Source organism: Schistocerca americana, chromosome 7 (assembly GCF_021461395.2).
Source record: "Schistocerca americana isolate TAMUIC-IGC-003095 chromosome 7, iqSchAmer2.1, whole genome shotgun sequence".
NCBI classification, from domain to species: domain Eukaryota; kingdom Metazoa; phylum Arthropoda; class Insecta; order Orthoptera; family Acrididae; genus Schistocerca; species Schistocerca americana.
The window spans coordinates 132,758,393-132,774,519 of record NC_060125.1 but is presented as its reverse complement, the minus strand read 5'-3'; the positions used below and the strand labels follow the sequence as shown (position 1 = coordinate 132,774,519).

General features: G+C 37.8%; 1 protein-coding gene across 1 annotated transcript in view; it reads right to left on the bottom strand.

Moving 5' to 3' along the window:
- LOC124622788 (1-phosphatidylinositol 4,5-bisphosphate phosphodiesterase-like) overlaps window positions 1-16,127 on the bottom strand; it is a 493,523-nt gene that overhangs the window by 92,274 nt on the left and 385,122 nt on the right. The window contains exon 17 of the mRNA XM_047148581.1: window positions 10,001-10,144. Within this exon, the coding sequence (XP_047004537.1) occupies window positions 10,001-10,144 (144 nt within the window). The remainder of the gene's footprint in view (window positions 1-10,000; window positions 10,145-16,127) is intronic.

Genomic DNA, 16,127 nt, shown 5'->3' with positions numbered 1-16,127 from the left:
ATTTGGATGAAGAGGCCAACTAGAGAGATTTACAAAATCATAGAAACAATAACAGACACCATTAGAAAGAGAATGATGAAATTTTATGGTCATGTCATCAGGATGAATACAGGCAGGCTCACAATACAAATCTTTGAGATAGTAAACAAGAGCAAAAAAAAAAAAAAAAAAGACAAAGTGGATCACTGAAGAAGAAGAAGAAGACATTAAAGAACTGGGTATCGCACACGACAACATAAACAACAGAGAACAGTTTAGAAACATTATAAAGAAACTCACACTGAAACAAGAACATAAGGAGAACAGAACAGGGGAAAGATGGCCGGAAGAATGCAAGAGAGAACGCAGTGAACGTATGAAGAGAATTTGGGAAGAACAAAGTAAGAAGAAGAAATCATGACTACTCACGTTCAATCGCTCTCTCAAAAGGGAATAACCAAAAGTCTGTAAATACATTAGAATATCTTAAAGTTTCATTTAATGTACTTAGTAATAAGATATCTAATGCATAAGTAGAACCTACTTCCAAGAGCGTAACAACACCAGTGTACGTGTGATATGGCTTCTGACCAATCATTGCATTTGTGTTTGTTTACATCAGGTTTATTCTTGTGATGAACAGAGTATAGTAAAGGTGTATCAACTGGAGCAGGGAGTGATGGGGAAGGGGGGTCACTTGCTCTCCAACTTCCAAGTCTTGGGGGGATGGGAGGGAGAGTAGGACAAGATTTGGTGTCTATCCTATCCCCTCCCCAAAATTGACTTGAAGAGCTACATAAACTATTGGCAGAGCCACATATAATGAATCTGTGATAAGTGTTTTCATTGATAGCAGGTTTTGCTTATGGCTGAATCAAACTGTCACATCCTTGAGGGTAATACGCATCAGACAATGTTAAACATCTTATACTTCAAATACGTTCTGTCCCATCCTGTTGTAAAATTCCACAGAGGAATGGAAGATCTAGTAAGTCAGAATAGTTTGTTTCTTATCCACAAATACACTATGGAGAAAAGATTGGCAATGTTCTCTGCTGTGGTAGCATTAGGTCTATACACAAGTTGAGCAACAGAAGACCACAGAAAGAAACATCTTTTTTTAAAGATGGTTCCTGTAACTGGAAGTAAGCTAAATATTACTTCAAAATAGATGAGAAGAGACTTTTTCACTAAGAGATTGCCATTTTTTCAGCATAATGAAAGCAGAACACCTATGGTCATCCAAGACAAGTTACATCTGCTGGCCAACAGGAGTAAGCTAGCACCCCTTTATTAGTGACTATTAGTTCACAATGGTTACTGGATTGAACAGGAAAGGCACTCAGAGTTCATAAAACAGTCACTGGAAATTTCATGACACTTCTGGGGCTGACACTGATGGGGCTGCTAAGTGCTATACCACCTACTGCACTCCCCTGACCTAAGCCCTCGTAAGTTCAACTCGATTTCTGAACTGAAGGAAACACTTCACGGCATTTTCTTCAGAACTGCTACAAAATCGTTGGGCAATAGACGGCGCCACTCGAACTGCCAACACAACTGGCACTGTTAAGAGTATCCTACGACTTCCACATCGCTGGCAACAGGTTATACACAATGCTGGTGACTACTCTGAAGGTCAGTAAAACTTTGAAACATGTATCTATTTTGTATGAGCTGTAAATAAATAGTTTCCACTATTAAAGTTCCAACTCTCATATAAAAACTTCTACATTTTATGGAATTATGAAAGATTCAACGTCAGATACATTTGAGCAGGACCAGTTCACTCTTTCTGTATGTTTCAATGATTGTGAAATGCTCAAAATAAAAGAACTTGTTCTGCGTCTATACAGTCTGACACACTCCAGGGCACAAACATGGCAACTATCACTAAAGATATTATTCTAAGACTCTCACTAGAAATGATGTTCCCGTGTACCTACTGTTCTATTGGTATAGCCAATACGTCTGGGTGAAACTCAGGTGTAAAGAAAATCCTTCATCAAAACCAGACAAAAAGCTATACCATGCACTGCAGTGACCACTGTTTTGATCTTGCATTACATTCAAAAGGAAAAAGGTATAAGCAGATGTTGTGTTACCATCTGGTGTCACTGAAATGAATCCAAATTTGACATTTCAATTTAAACTGCGCCTACCATGCAAGGGGGCCCGGGTTCGACTCCCAGAAGTGGACTGGGTGTTGTGTGTCCTCCATCATCATTTTCATCATCATTGACAAGCAAGTTGCCGAAGTGGCATTAACTAAAAAAGACTTGCAATACGGCAGCCGAACCCCGATAGGGGATATCCTGGCCAATAAATGCCATACGAGCATTTCATTTCAAGTCACAAAATCAATGTACCACTTGCTATTAATTACAATTTTCAACAAAAACTGATTTGATGATTTTAGCAACCTAATAAAATGGGAGATATAGAGTTAATGTCATGATCGCAGGAAGGTGCAACTCTAGTTCTCATAGTTTAAAAAATGGTTCAAATGGCTCTGAGCACTATGGGACTTAACATCTATGGTCATCAGTCCCCTAGAACTTAGAACTACTTAAACCTAACTAACCTAAGGACATCACACAACACCCAGCCATCACGAGGCAGAGAAAATGTTCCCATAGTGGGGAAGGCTACAACATTTACTGATATGAACTAACCCAGAGTTTGGGCTAGGCTACAGATCAATCTCTCCCCACACCCAAGTTTTCAGAGTAGGGACAGGGGCTGTGAGTGGGGGAGTGCAATATAGTACTCTATCCAGAAAATTACACATAGTATCTTACTTCGACTGCATAATAAACTACTAAATAAAAATGAAAGCTAAATCCCTTATGGGATCTAGGGTCACCATATTTATCTGCCAACATCATATTTTCTGACGCTTTATTCCAACAAATTCTATGAAAAGACGAATTTTTGGAGAGAGTACTTTAATGCGATGTTTGTTTGCTTTGCTGGGTGCTTAATGTTTTTCATACTTTCCAATCTAAACTCGAGTCATTGAATGTTTTGTGTGTGTGTAATATGCAATGATTATAAGCCCATAAAATGAAATTGTGATGTTCCCATGACATCATGGGTCTTGTGAGATAGGCTGACATAAGCAAACCGAGCAGTGGCCACGTTGATTTGTTTGAAAAGCTAGCATGTCATATTTGTTTGTTAATGTATTTATACTTGGGTATTATGGATATATATAGTTTAAGTGATAAACTACATTAAAGATGTCTCCCAAATGTGTTATTTTTAGTAAAGGTCACTGTGCTAAGGTATCATGGAATGTGAGACAATGTTTCAACATGTTACCAGAGATTTTTACACATTTCATTTAGTAGGCTAAATTGGTACTTAGGCCTACAACAAATGAATTGCTCATCGTCTAGTAATGCACATTCCACTTATTGTAATTCATTTATTTATAGATGAAATCAGCTCATCTCCCCTTCTACAGTGTGACAGAGTCTATGGCAATTTCATTAAAATTTGGTCAATACAGTAGTTCTTTTGCAGACTCATGTTCCAAATTTTTGCTTAATAAATTGCAAGCTGAATTCGTGTAGGGCTATTTTCAAGCATGTGGTATGCTGCAGTTATTCATAAGAAATTAAAGCTCACTTGAGCTCAGGCACAGTACACTCACAAAAAGAAACTGGCTAACAATGATAACGGGACATTTTTAATATGTATTTCCTCTATAATGTATATTTCCTCTATGCATTTCTAAAACTCCCACTACATGCTGACACTTGATGTTACCATATTCTAGTGCTCTCTATTGCGTCATTTACAAATTTATTCGTACACAGATGGAGCTGCCAATAATACGGGGGGAGGAGGGAAGCGGGGGGGGGGGGGGGGGGGGGACGACACACTATCTAAATTACTATCAAAACATTAATACCAAGCATCAAGTAATGATGTATCAAAGCATAAAAACCAGCCACTCTATTGATTCCATTTTTATGTAAGCAGCACAATGTGAAAATCGTGTGGAAGCTGGTACGACACCCTTAGACTCTGCTAGTTGAGCTATTGAGAGGCCGTTCAGATGGCCCATATGAGCTATACTCTGTAGAAGCCACGCTCTATTACATAGAGCTAATGAGCATTTCAAGATGTAGCCTTAAGACTAGCTACTACCTGTTCGAGAAACATCAGTCTATAACAGTTCCAAAAACATTGACTATCAATTTCCTACATCTACATCGATACTCCATAAGCCACCGTACAGCGTGCAGCAGAGTTTCTTATGACTACTGGTCATTTACTTTCCTGCTCCACACACAAATAGAGTGAGGGGGAAAATGACTGTCTTTATGCCTCCATATGAGCCCTAATTTCTCATACTTTATCTTCATGATCCTTACGCACAGTGTATGTTGGCAGCAGCAGAATTGTTTGGCAGTCAGTTTCAAATGCTGGTTCTCTAAATTCTCTTAACAGTGTTTCTTGAGAAGAATGTTGCCTTCCATCCATGGATTCACATTTGAGTTCCTGAAGTATCTCCATAGCACTTACGTGTTGTTCAAACCAACTGGTAACAAGTCTAGCAGCCCGCCTCTGAATTGCTTCAGTGTCTTCCTACAATCTGACCTGATACAGGTGCCAAACACTCTAGCAGTACTCAAGAAGAGGTCGCACTAGCATACTATGCAAGTCTCCTTTACAGATGAAACACTCTTTTCTAAAATTCTCCAAATAAACCAAAGTCAACCACTAGCCTTTTCTACTACAGTTCTCACATGCTTGTTCCATTTCGTATCAATTTGCAACATTATGCCCAGATATTTAAATGACTTGACTTTGCCAAGCAGGACGCTATTAATTCTGTACCCAAACATGGCAGGTTTATTGTTCCTACTCATCCAGATTAACTTACATTTTTCCACATTTGTAGCTAGCTGCCATTCATCACGACAACTAGAAATTTTGTCTAATTCTTTTTGTATCTTCCTACAGTCACTCAACTTCAACACTTTACCATACACCACAACAGCATCATCAGCAAACAAGATTGCTGCCCATCTTGTCTGCCAAATCATTTATGTCTATAGAGAACAACAGCGGTCCTAAAACACCCCCTGACAGTATCCTTGTCTCTGACGAACATTTGCCGTCAAGGACAACATAATGGATTCTATTACTTAACAAGTCTTCGAACCACCCACATATCTGTAAACTTATTTCATACATCCATACCTACATTAACAGCCTGCAATGGGGCACTGTGTCAAATGCCTTCTGGAAATCTAGAAATATGGCATCTGCTTCTTGCCCTTCATACACAGTTCACAGTATATCATGTGAGAAAAGGGCACGCTGATTTTTGCATGAGCAATGCTTTATAACATCATGCTGATTCAAGGACATAAGTTTCTCAGTCTCAAGAAAATTTATTATATTCAAACTGAGAATACGTTCAAGGATTCTGCAACAAACCAATGTTAGGGATATTGGACTGTAATTTTGTTGGTCCATTCTTTTACCCTTCTTATACACTGGAGTCATCTGCACTTTTTTCCAGTCACTTGGTATTTCATGCCGGGCAAAAGATTCACAATAAATGCAGGCTAGGTTAGGAGCCAATACCATAGAGTACTTTTTGTAAAACCAAAATGGGATTCCATCCGGACATGGTGATTTGTTTGCTTTCAAAAGTTTCAGTTGTTTCTCTATGCTACGGACACTTATTACTATGTCATCCATATGGGAGTCCGTTCAGTGGTCGAATGGCAATATTCCTGTACCATTCTCCTATGTGAACAACTTTGGCTTTCATTTTGCTACCTTCAACTGGGACACTAGACAGGACAACAAGGGACTGAGTGGACACCTTAGGCCCAATTTACAATCTTACATAGGACCAGAATTTTCTCGGGTTCTCTGCCAGATCTTCTGCCAAGGTGTAATGGTGGTAGTTGTTGTTGCATGCTTCGTGCATAGATCTTTCCACAGACGCACAAATCTCTACTAACCTTTGCTTGTCATCATTTGTGCATTCTCTTTTGAATCGAGAGTGCAACAGCCTCTGCTTCCTTGCCATGTTCTAAATTTCATTATTAAACCATGGTGGGTCTTTTTCATCCTTTATCCACTTACTAGGCACATTCATGCAGGCATATTTATGAGGGAAATAATAAAAGTGTCTCTTATAATTTAAATTCTGTAATCATTTATTGATAAATATATGACAAATGTCTGCTTGCGTCTGTATGTGCGGATGGATGCGTTTGTGTGTGTGTGTGTGTGTGTGTGTGTGCGCGCGCGCGCTCGCGCTGATGCGCACACACGCAAGAATGTATACCTGTCCTTTTTTCGCCCTAAGGTAAGTCTTTCCGCTCCCGGGATTGGAATGACTCCTTACCCTCTCCCTTAAAACCCACATCCTTTCATCTTTCCCTCTCCTTCCCTCTTTCCTGATGAAGCAACCGTTGGTTGCAAAAGCTTGATTTTTGTGTGTATGTTTGTGTTTGTTTGTGTGTCTATCAACCTGCCAGCGCTTTCGTTTGGTAAGTCACATCATCTTTATTTTTAGATATAAATATATGGGGCAGCTCTGCCTCTTAGGCTTTAACTATGAGCAACACCTGGTCGCAGGCCTCCTGAATGACTTTATACAAGCAGCTCAATTATAGATGAAGGAGATCAAACCTATGTAAAATGGCTCAAAACGTTTGAGACTCTTTTTGTTTGACAGTTGCTACTGAGGTTTTTGGACTCTGCAAAGAACTGGCTCTCTACAGAACCTGAATATTAATGCAGATGGAGTGAAACATTCTGTAGACATTTTAAAATAGCTCTTCAAATCTTAGTACTGAGGAAGCATTTGATATGCTGTCAGAGAAAGCTAAGAAATATTCTAAGAACCTAAATATGAAAGACCCAAATATCTTTATGGCCAAGAAAAACACCTGCAACTCTGAAACACACGGAATTATCATCTGTTGCTGAAGAAATCAAGAGATTCTAAGGTGACTCTCCTGTCTTGAAGGGAAACTTGTTATCCCTTCCTAAACAAATTCTCCATCTACATGAAGTTTCAAAGAGTTACTTGGAGTACACACACAGCAAACTTTAAACACGGACACACTTCATGAACAGCTCAAAATGCTGCGAGCCATTATGACTGGCTTACTGCCATATAGTGTACCCTCTACTGACAACAACTTCCTGCTGAATGTGGTAGAGTTAACGAACTGTTTCAGAAAGTTATGATTATGACAGTTCCAGTATTATTAGCATCCTCCAGGAGGTCATTCATGCACTGTGATGACTTAAAACTTGACTCAGATCAAGGACGCAGTTGAGATTCTCCCATTTACATCCCATCCGTGTTTATCAAGAGAGGTTCAGGAAAATTTATATTATGGACATCATGAAAGACTTTGCTTTATAAAATATGCAAAGGAAAACTTCATCCACAAATTGTTTGTGCGGTATTTGAAATCTAAAAGGGAACAAGGGAATTGCCTTCTTTCTCAAAGAGATCATGTTTTTTTTTTTTTTTTCTATTAAATTGTAATGCACAGTGTCCACAATAATAATAATAACAACAACAACAATAACATGAGGTTATATGAGAGACTGATATTGCAGTCTACAGTAAAATCTGAACTCCTGTTTGTAAAAAGTCTCAGAGCAAAGTAGAATTAATATACAGTGAAACCTCTTTATAACGTTCCTACATATAATGTTTTCTTCTATGTTACATCCGTTTTTTTCAGTCCCAACTAAAAGCCCATATAAACAATGTTAAATTTTCCTCTTTACTGCATTTCCTCTACATTACAATTTCCTCCATGTAATGCTCATATTTTTGGAACCTTGGTCAATTATTTACCTCTTTATAACATTTAAGTGACTGGATGTAGACGCATCGTTTCTGTTCTGTGGATGCACAGTTTGCACCGGCTTGGAAAGCCCACTCTCAGCGTGTTTCATATGTCAGCGGCAGAACCCGGTCATATGACATGTGACGCACATTCTGCTTGCAATCTTTTTGGCGCCATTTCAGTCGATGCTTTGTATTCGTAGTGTGTTGTGTGAGCTGAGCAGCAAAAGGTTCATGTGTCTAGTGAGAGTGTGTCTTCGATCTAACAATAACCGGGAAGCCAGCAGAGCTCACAACTGAAGCTGAATATTTTACAGGCAATGAATTTAATTATGTACCCTTGGAGGGAAGTCAGTGCTGAAACTATTAAAAAGTGTTTCACAAAAGCGGGATTCTGTGAGAATGAGATGGCAGCTCCTGTGGAATATGTTGCAAGTGATTTGCAAGAGTTTCAGGAATTAATAGGCAGTGATTCTGTCGCTTTTGAGGACTTTGTGGCTGTGGATGATAACGTGGTAACCACAGTATAACAAAGTATTGAGGAGCTGAATGCAGATAGAAGCTTGGAGAATAGTCGTGGTAGTGAAAGTGCCAATGACAGTGACAAGGAAGATGACTCTGTGCCCTCATATACTAAGGCAGCTGAAGCCTTTGAAACATTAAGGAGATATATAATGGCCCATACACTTGAGGACAGAACAGTAGTTCAACTTGCTCATTTGGAGCAAGAAATGATTGCCATAGAGTCTAGGAGAGATAGAAAACAAACATGCTTGCTTGAATATTTTAAAAAATCATAGGTATGTGATTTTCAGATTGCATAGGTTCCTAGAGTTTTCTGCAAATTTAAGTTCCGCTTCATAATTTAATTATTAAAGTAATTTTTTTGTAACAAATTTTTTTTTAATCTGTACCATTTACTGTGTTTTTATGTAATATGTTCAGTATGTCACAAACAAAATTTGGCTCATATTCTATAATTGGGTCAACTGAAACACGGGATATCACCTGTCAGCTTTGGACAATGATGTCGATCCTTAAGAATCTGTTATAACTTTTTACAGTACAAACTGATCCATTTACTTTCACCCATCCATCTACTGGGCCCCATGTTTTAATTACAAAAAGCTAATCATTTGATACATTGATCATTTGCAATGAATATCATATTATAGTGTTGTGAAAATTTAAAATATCATCTATGGCACCATTTGTCAAAGCTGATTAGTGGTATCCAGATCGTCAGTAATGCCCTATAATTATTATTTGGAAGCCTTCCTCTTTATAGTGTTTTCCTTTATATAGTGTTCAGAATTTGTGGTTCCTTGAAAAATGTAATATAGAGGTTCCACTGTATTCCCAACCATATGATGTCTTTTTCAAAATTAAAAGAACAAAAGTGTTTCCAAGAAGCAGGACATATAAGTCTGGGACGATATTTATGACTTTTAATATTAATTAATTTCTTTTTGTAGAACAATACAACACTGACTCCCCAATACAATGTCCCACACTATTAATGAATGGAAAATCCAGGGTGGAATAACGACAATATTGTGAAAAGGATAGTTGCTCCTCACCATACGGCACAGATGTTGAAAAACAGGGCTTTCTCAGAACAGGTAGCATGCACGCATGATCACGTGCACACACACACACACACACACACACACACACACACACACACACACACACACACACACACACACACACAGTCTCTGACTGCCAAGGTCAGAGTCACGCTCTTTCCACACTACTGGTATACACATAAGCTTAACAGTTTAACTGAACGCTATATCTCCAAGTTTGCTTACCCCCTCCCTTTCCCCCCTCCACTGTCTCATCTCTAAAAGAAGTAGTTGATCCGCCAATACAGACTAGGTTTACTGACTTAGGGAAATAAAGAAATTTCTTGTAATCTTTAAATTGTATGTTCAGCCTCAGATACAAAATCTAATCCCACTTGAGTGATCTGAGACTCAATATGTAATTCGAAATAATTGATGTTCCTGACAACTGTTGCTGTTTATGTCAATTGTTTGCAATTTATGCAAACTGGGAGACAGGCAGCTGTTCAGTAACAATGAGTTTGGTGAGTGACTGGAGCTTGCAAACATTTCACTTTTCACACTGATACAACATGTTAAGCCCAAATGGGGCAAGTTTACTTGCCATAGTGTTCCTCAAGTGTTGCAGGGCCACTGGACCTTCGGTCAGAAGACTTCCCAGATTTCCTGCTGCCGCCACTGCTGCTGCCCAATCCTCTGCTGCCATCGTCGCTACCACTGTCACCAGCTCCTCCTTCACTTCCAACACCTACCACAGTTTCAGGAGTCAACATTTCCATGTGTTCGGCACCCATTGCCTTCATATTCTCCACCATCTTCTCTCGAGCAGACAAGAAAGCAGACAAGAAAGCATTCATTAAATCTGAAACATGTACCACTCTTATGTTTTACTGAACATCTCCTTTAAAGATGTCAATCACAGTCCAGTAAATATCACATAAATGTGCTTTGGATAATGTTTCGAAAAAGTTTCTACAAAAGTGCAGTATTTCTAGTGTAATTTATATATGTTGGCTTTTCAAATTGGTAGGAAACTGTCCACTAAAAATGTTTATCCCATTTTACCATTGAAAGTGTTTCACATTTACAGAGGACATTTTTCAGTGTTTTTCAGGGGCTAGTATTGTGCCTGAATACACAAATTATATTCACATATTCAAAAAAACACACAAAAATAATGAGCAATAGCTCATCTCTACTGATACATTCAAAAGGCATTAAAATCATTCCAAACATAAATACTATATTTGTTTCTCCCTCATGTCATTTCTTTCACATACTGGATACATATATCACATATATGTAGAAGTAGGCTTTAAAAATAAATACAAAGAAAACTGAGTATATGGTGAGTGTGACCAACAACATGATTTACATTATGTAGATTTGGGCATTAAATGCTGTTTTCCATTTAAATAGCTAGGTGTAACTAACTCCAGATGGAAAGAGTGTAAAAGATAAGATAGGGCAAGGGAAATGTGTTATTCAAGAATTAAACTCAATCCTTTGGAATAAAAAGATCGCAGTTAAAAACAAACAGATTGTATAGAAGACAACTGTAGAAACCAAATGTACATATGGATTGTAAGTTTGACAAATAAGAAAAAGAGAAAAAGATCAACTGGTATCCACAGAGATGGATTACTGGAGACTAAGTACTGGAGTCTCAAGGGGAAAAAATAGATGTGGAAGAGGAAATAAGGAAAGCTATGGAGAGGATGAGGTTACTACAATATGGCTATTGAGAATTAATGGATGATAAAATATGGTCAAGAAACGTATGGACTTGGAAAAGGGAAAAAATGTGCAATGGTCTCATCATTTCAGGTCATGACTCACTAACAAACACATATTTTGTCTCCTACAAGAACTATCTTCTTTACGAGTTTGTGAGTGGCTGAGGAGACGTAACCTGGAATCACATTTTCCACTACAGTGAGGGCATTTCCTGTCCATGTCAACCTCAGGTTGCTTTGCATTGCTTCTCAACAGGTTGATTTGCATTGCTTGCCATTACATTTTCCCTTTCTTCTTACAGTTCTGCTTCTCTGATCTTAATCTCTTCCATTGTTGCTCAAAGTACTGTGAGCCACCATAACAGTCCGATGAAAAGCCAGACAATCAGAGCCAGCAGTTTCACAATTGTCATTAACAATTTGACATCTTTTTTAAAAATAAGACTCTTTGGATCCCTTTGTATCATTTCATGTGTCGTCCTCATTCTCACTGACCATTTTTGCATTGAGAATACATTATTTGTTTTGGCCAGCATATGGGTGATATTAGCAGTCAATAAAAGTTTGTGTTTGGTGATGATATCCTCTGTACTGGTAGCGTTTGTTTTCTCCAGGGTACTGATATTAGTGCTGAAAAAATTAGTTCTCAAGGAGCTTCAGATGTCATCAGTAGGTGACATAGGCCTCACTCCTGTAAATGAGAAATGGTATAAGATGGTCTGATAAATAAAGAGCTTGGTCAGAGCACAGACATCATGACTGTTGGAAACCATATAGCACAAAACAGCCATAAGCTGTGCTAGTGCAACTTATCCTATACAGGATTTCAGAGCCTGTACTGCATTCGTGGACAGATGATTACCAAGGGGATGAAAGTGCTCAGCATTTTGCAAAATGTCATCACTCCTGATGTTAACATTTGTATGCCATTGCGTATGCCTCACTGAACACAATGCGTATTGCTTACAGGTTTCCTGGGTTAGCCATAATAATAGGTCATGTTTCAAGCATTTAGATAACACTGGAATTTCATTGGAATTGCTCTTCCCCAACCCCTCTTTCCTAATTGTATTAGACCACAATATAGTGTCCTTACCAACCTTTGCATTGAAATCCCCTACAAATATGATTTTACATGACTGGGGTATAATTATCTGTTGACATTATGTCAACTTGGTAACAAAATTTCTCCTTTTGATGATCAGTAGATGTAAGAGATGGAGGCTAGTTTGTAACTACAGAAATTTGCTGGTTGTGAGTTTAACGTGTCATTTCATAGTGTTACACGTATTCCAGAAGGAAGTTTGCCAAAGAGAGAAGAGTTAATTCTTCATGGCAAACTGAACTTCATGCATATAAGTTATGTTTCTACCCTCTCCTTCCCTGAAGAAAGCATTCTTCCAGAGCTAACTGTGATCAGCCCCTCTAGTTGCGCTCAGGGCAGCAATGTGAATGTTAAATCTTCCCAACTCATGAGTGTAATTGCTGTTCATTTTTATATTTGATGGCTGTCATTATCCAACAGAATATGGATGTTACAGATTGTCAGGTTTAAATTTATTGGTTTATTTTGATCTCACATGGTGTGTCCTCTAAAAATGGTATCCAGTATGATGATTTTAGGTTGACTACATTTTAAGCATCTTTTATTGTCCCTTCCCAATTCAGGGTGAGCAGAGTGGATCCAAGATGGGACTTCTCCCTCCTCAGTGTAAACACAGACTGTTCTTCAGCCTGATTAGGTCAACCACCTAGAAGATTGGTGATATATCAAGAAATATAGGGACTTGTGGACTCTCCAAGAGGGGGACTGGCATGGTTATAAACTACACAGGTTGAAAAACAAGAAACAGCATTAGCTGTAAGCAACTCGCAAAACATTTGCAAGTAAAATATCAAAAGTCTCTAGTAAACTACATTCTTGAGCCTCATTATTCAGATAGTAATTTACATGTAACTGATATTAAAAATATAAATATTTTGCTTATAAACATTTTCTTTGAGGAAATATTCATAATAGTCACAACAACAACATGTACTTGAAAACTTGACCATTAGCTAACTGCATGGACTTATGTACCTTACTTAAAAGTCTCATTCTCTTCTTCCAACAGAATCTCTTGTCTTCTCTGAAGCTTATGTAATTTAAGAAAAATCTTTATTTAAAATTATTGTGGTCATAAGAATTGCAGAACTTGAAATGTAACCTTTTTAAAAAAAATTAAAAAATGTTGTTATTATCATGTAGTCCTGAATTTTCTGTACTTGAAAAAATTTACTGCAATAATATCTTACACAGTGAAGATTATAAACACAAGATTTAAGTTTCTAGAAATTTCATAGTGACCTGTGCTAGAACATGAGGAGAAAATTTCACACCAAAAAATCGACTTGACAAAATAGAACGTTTAATATTAACTCACATTAAGAAAATACAAGGTATGTCCAGAATGTCAGTTTCATTTGTATTTTCTTCTGTGGTAGTGCTGCAATCACAGTTTGATCCATGTGTTGTAGATGCTTTGAGTCAAGGAAGAGGAGATGACACCGTCTGAAGTTATCTGTGTGTTGTTTAGGCTGGATAGTGTTTGTTTAAAGAAGGAAGTTGATTGAAAATCCCACAAGTTGTGAGGTTATATTTGAAATTAGTATTCTGAATATGAAGAACACTAAACCAATCGACTTTCATCAACAGATTTGCAAGATTCATGGGGAAAATGTGACGAATGGCTCAATGGTATCACATCTTGACATCTCAAAATGACATGTACGTGACATTCTACTGGTGCATTTTTTACTGTGAGGTGAAAAAGTCAGTGCAAATATTTACTGTGAGATCCTTATGAAACTGCATCATGCAATACAAAACAAGTGCCGCAGGAAGCTCACAAATAGTATTGTTTTGATTCATGACTGTACTCAACATCATGCTACAAATGAGACGTGACAACTCTTGCCGGATTGTGGCCAGAACCAATCTGACCATACTTTGCACAGCACTGACCTTGCCCCTAGTAACTTCTATCTCTTTTTGCACCTGAAAACATTTCTTGATGATTGAAAAGTCAACAACAATGACAACATTTGAGAACATGTTACCACGTGGTTGACACCACAGGCAGTAATGTTCTATGAGGAAGGCATACAAAACTTTTGTCATACTGTGGCAAATGCCTGAAAATGGTGGAAGCTATGAAGAAAGATAGTTTACGTTTTCTATTTTTTTCTCAATATTTAGTGCTTCTGTATTTGTACTCATTCTGTTATTACTACTAAATAGACCTTACCTTCCAAATACATCTTGTATAATCAATAGCCAATAACTTCATGACCTAATGTGTATATGTGTTACCTATAATTTCTGTCTTTTAGGTCAACAATCGTTTTTTAACATTTCGTGAAAACATTCCTATGGCAGTCTTTAAGTATCCAATGTGGACAATGACAAAGTGAGTCAGCTTCAAGCTCTTGTAAAGACGGTCACTGTAAGTGCAGTGGATGAAGGTTAATGTTCCTAATTGAGTATTCTAGGAGTAATATTCCATGAAGTCACCTGTAAATTATGAATGACCACTTGTTTATTTAAGTTCAACTCCTTGAATACATTTTAACTTACTGACTTGTTTTCTGATTATTATAGAAATTATAACCAGTGATGAGAACAAGTGAGAACACACAAGCATTAATTGAAAACTAACTTCAGTAGCGTTGATTTGATTATTTAAAAATTGTTTAATCCCCTAGCAGTTCATCCATGGAACACTGAATGAATATGAGAAATGGGAGAGCCAAGTTTAGTAACATCACATGATGACATGGGAAACCAATGGAAACTACTCGTATAGAATTAAAATGGTAAATTCTCAGGGCCCCACATTGCAAGCAGTGCCAGAAGGGAGTGAAGTTAACACTGAATATCAATTAACAAAAACAAAATTAGAACACCAACAAATAACTCTGAAGTAATAGATTTCTAGTTAGTGATAACTGGGGTCAAAGTGCAGAGTCAGTAAACAGTTAGCTGGGGAGTGAATCTGTGGAGTTGTATGTGTATTCTACACCAGTTAACTCTGGAAGTAAGTGAAAAGTAAGGTCAGGTCTACAATGCAAGCCTGAGACTGGACTATCAGACTAGCTGCAGGTAGGTTGTAGCAATTCTATCAGCTATGGCACTTAGAGGGGGAGGAATAGCAAGTCCCTCACCTCAGCCATCCTTTCACCCATGTAAGATCCCCGATACTCATTTTGACAGTAGGCTGAATGGACCTGGGACCATCTGGAAGGAACTGGAATGAGAAAAATTCCCTGGTCATACCATCACAGTAACTCTGAAGGAAGACATTGTCCTAAACCTTAACAATGTTTTCCATCTCATTTATGTGCCCATAGATCACTTACTACAACTACAGAGTGAGTTGTTACCCTCACTCCTTCCATTATTTATATTCCGTGGAAGATTTTCCATTACCACGTATGGGAAAAAAAGAGAAGAAGAAGAGGAAGAAGAAGGAGAAGAAGAAAACCACAGACCTCTAATTCACCTGAACAACTGAGAGTTGTAGTAACATGAGAAGAGCATCTCTACCTTGATTACCTTTTTCTCAAGTTTGGGAGCCCTTACCTCATAATACAAAAATGAAACTACAACAAATTATTCAAACTCAGCAGTGCGCAGTTATCATAAGTGAAATTGGACCTGTCTGCTGAGAGCAACCAATGTCTGTCAACAGCTTGTAACACTGGACTGTGTGATTACTATAGGAAGATGAGAAACTGTCTGATATAATTCTATTGAATTCTCCATTATTTTTTAAAAATCAAAGATCTACTGCAAACACTTGCTCTGTATACAATCAATTGCTTCAGGGGGAAGACACTTTGTTCATCATAACTTGAATTTTCTTATAATAAAAGTTGGTTCTGTTGTTACATAACAAATACTTTCGCCTACAAGATAAAATTGCTCAAAAATATCTGCCCGTTTTCATATAAACC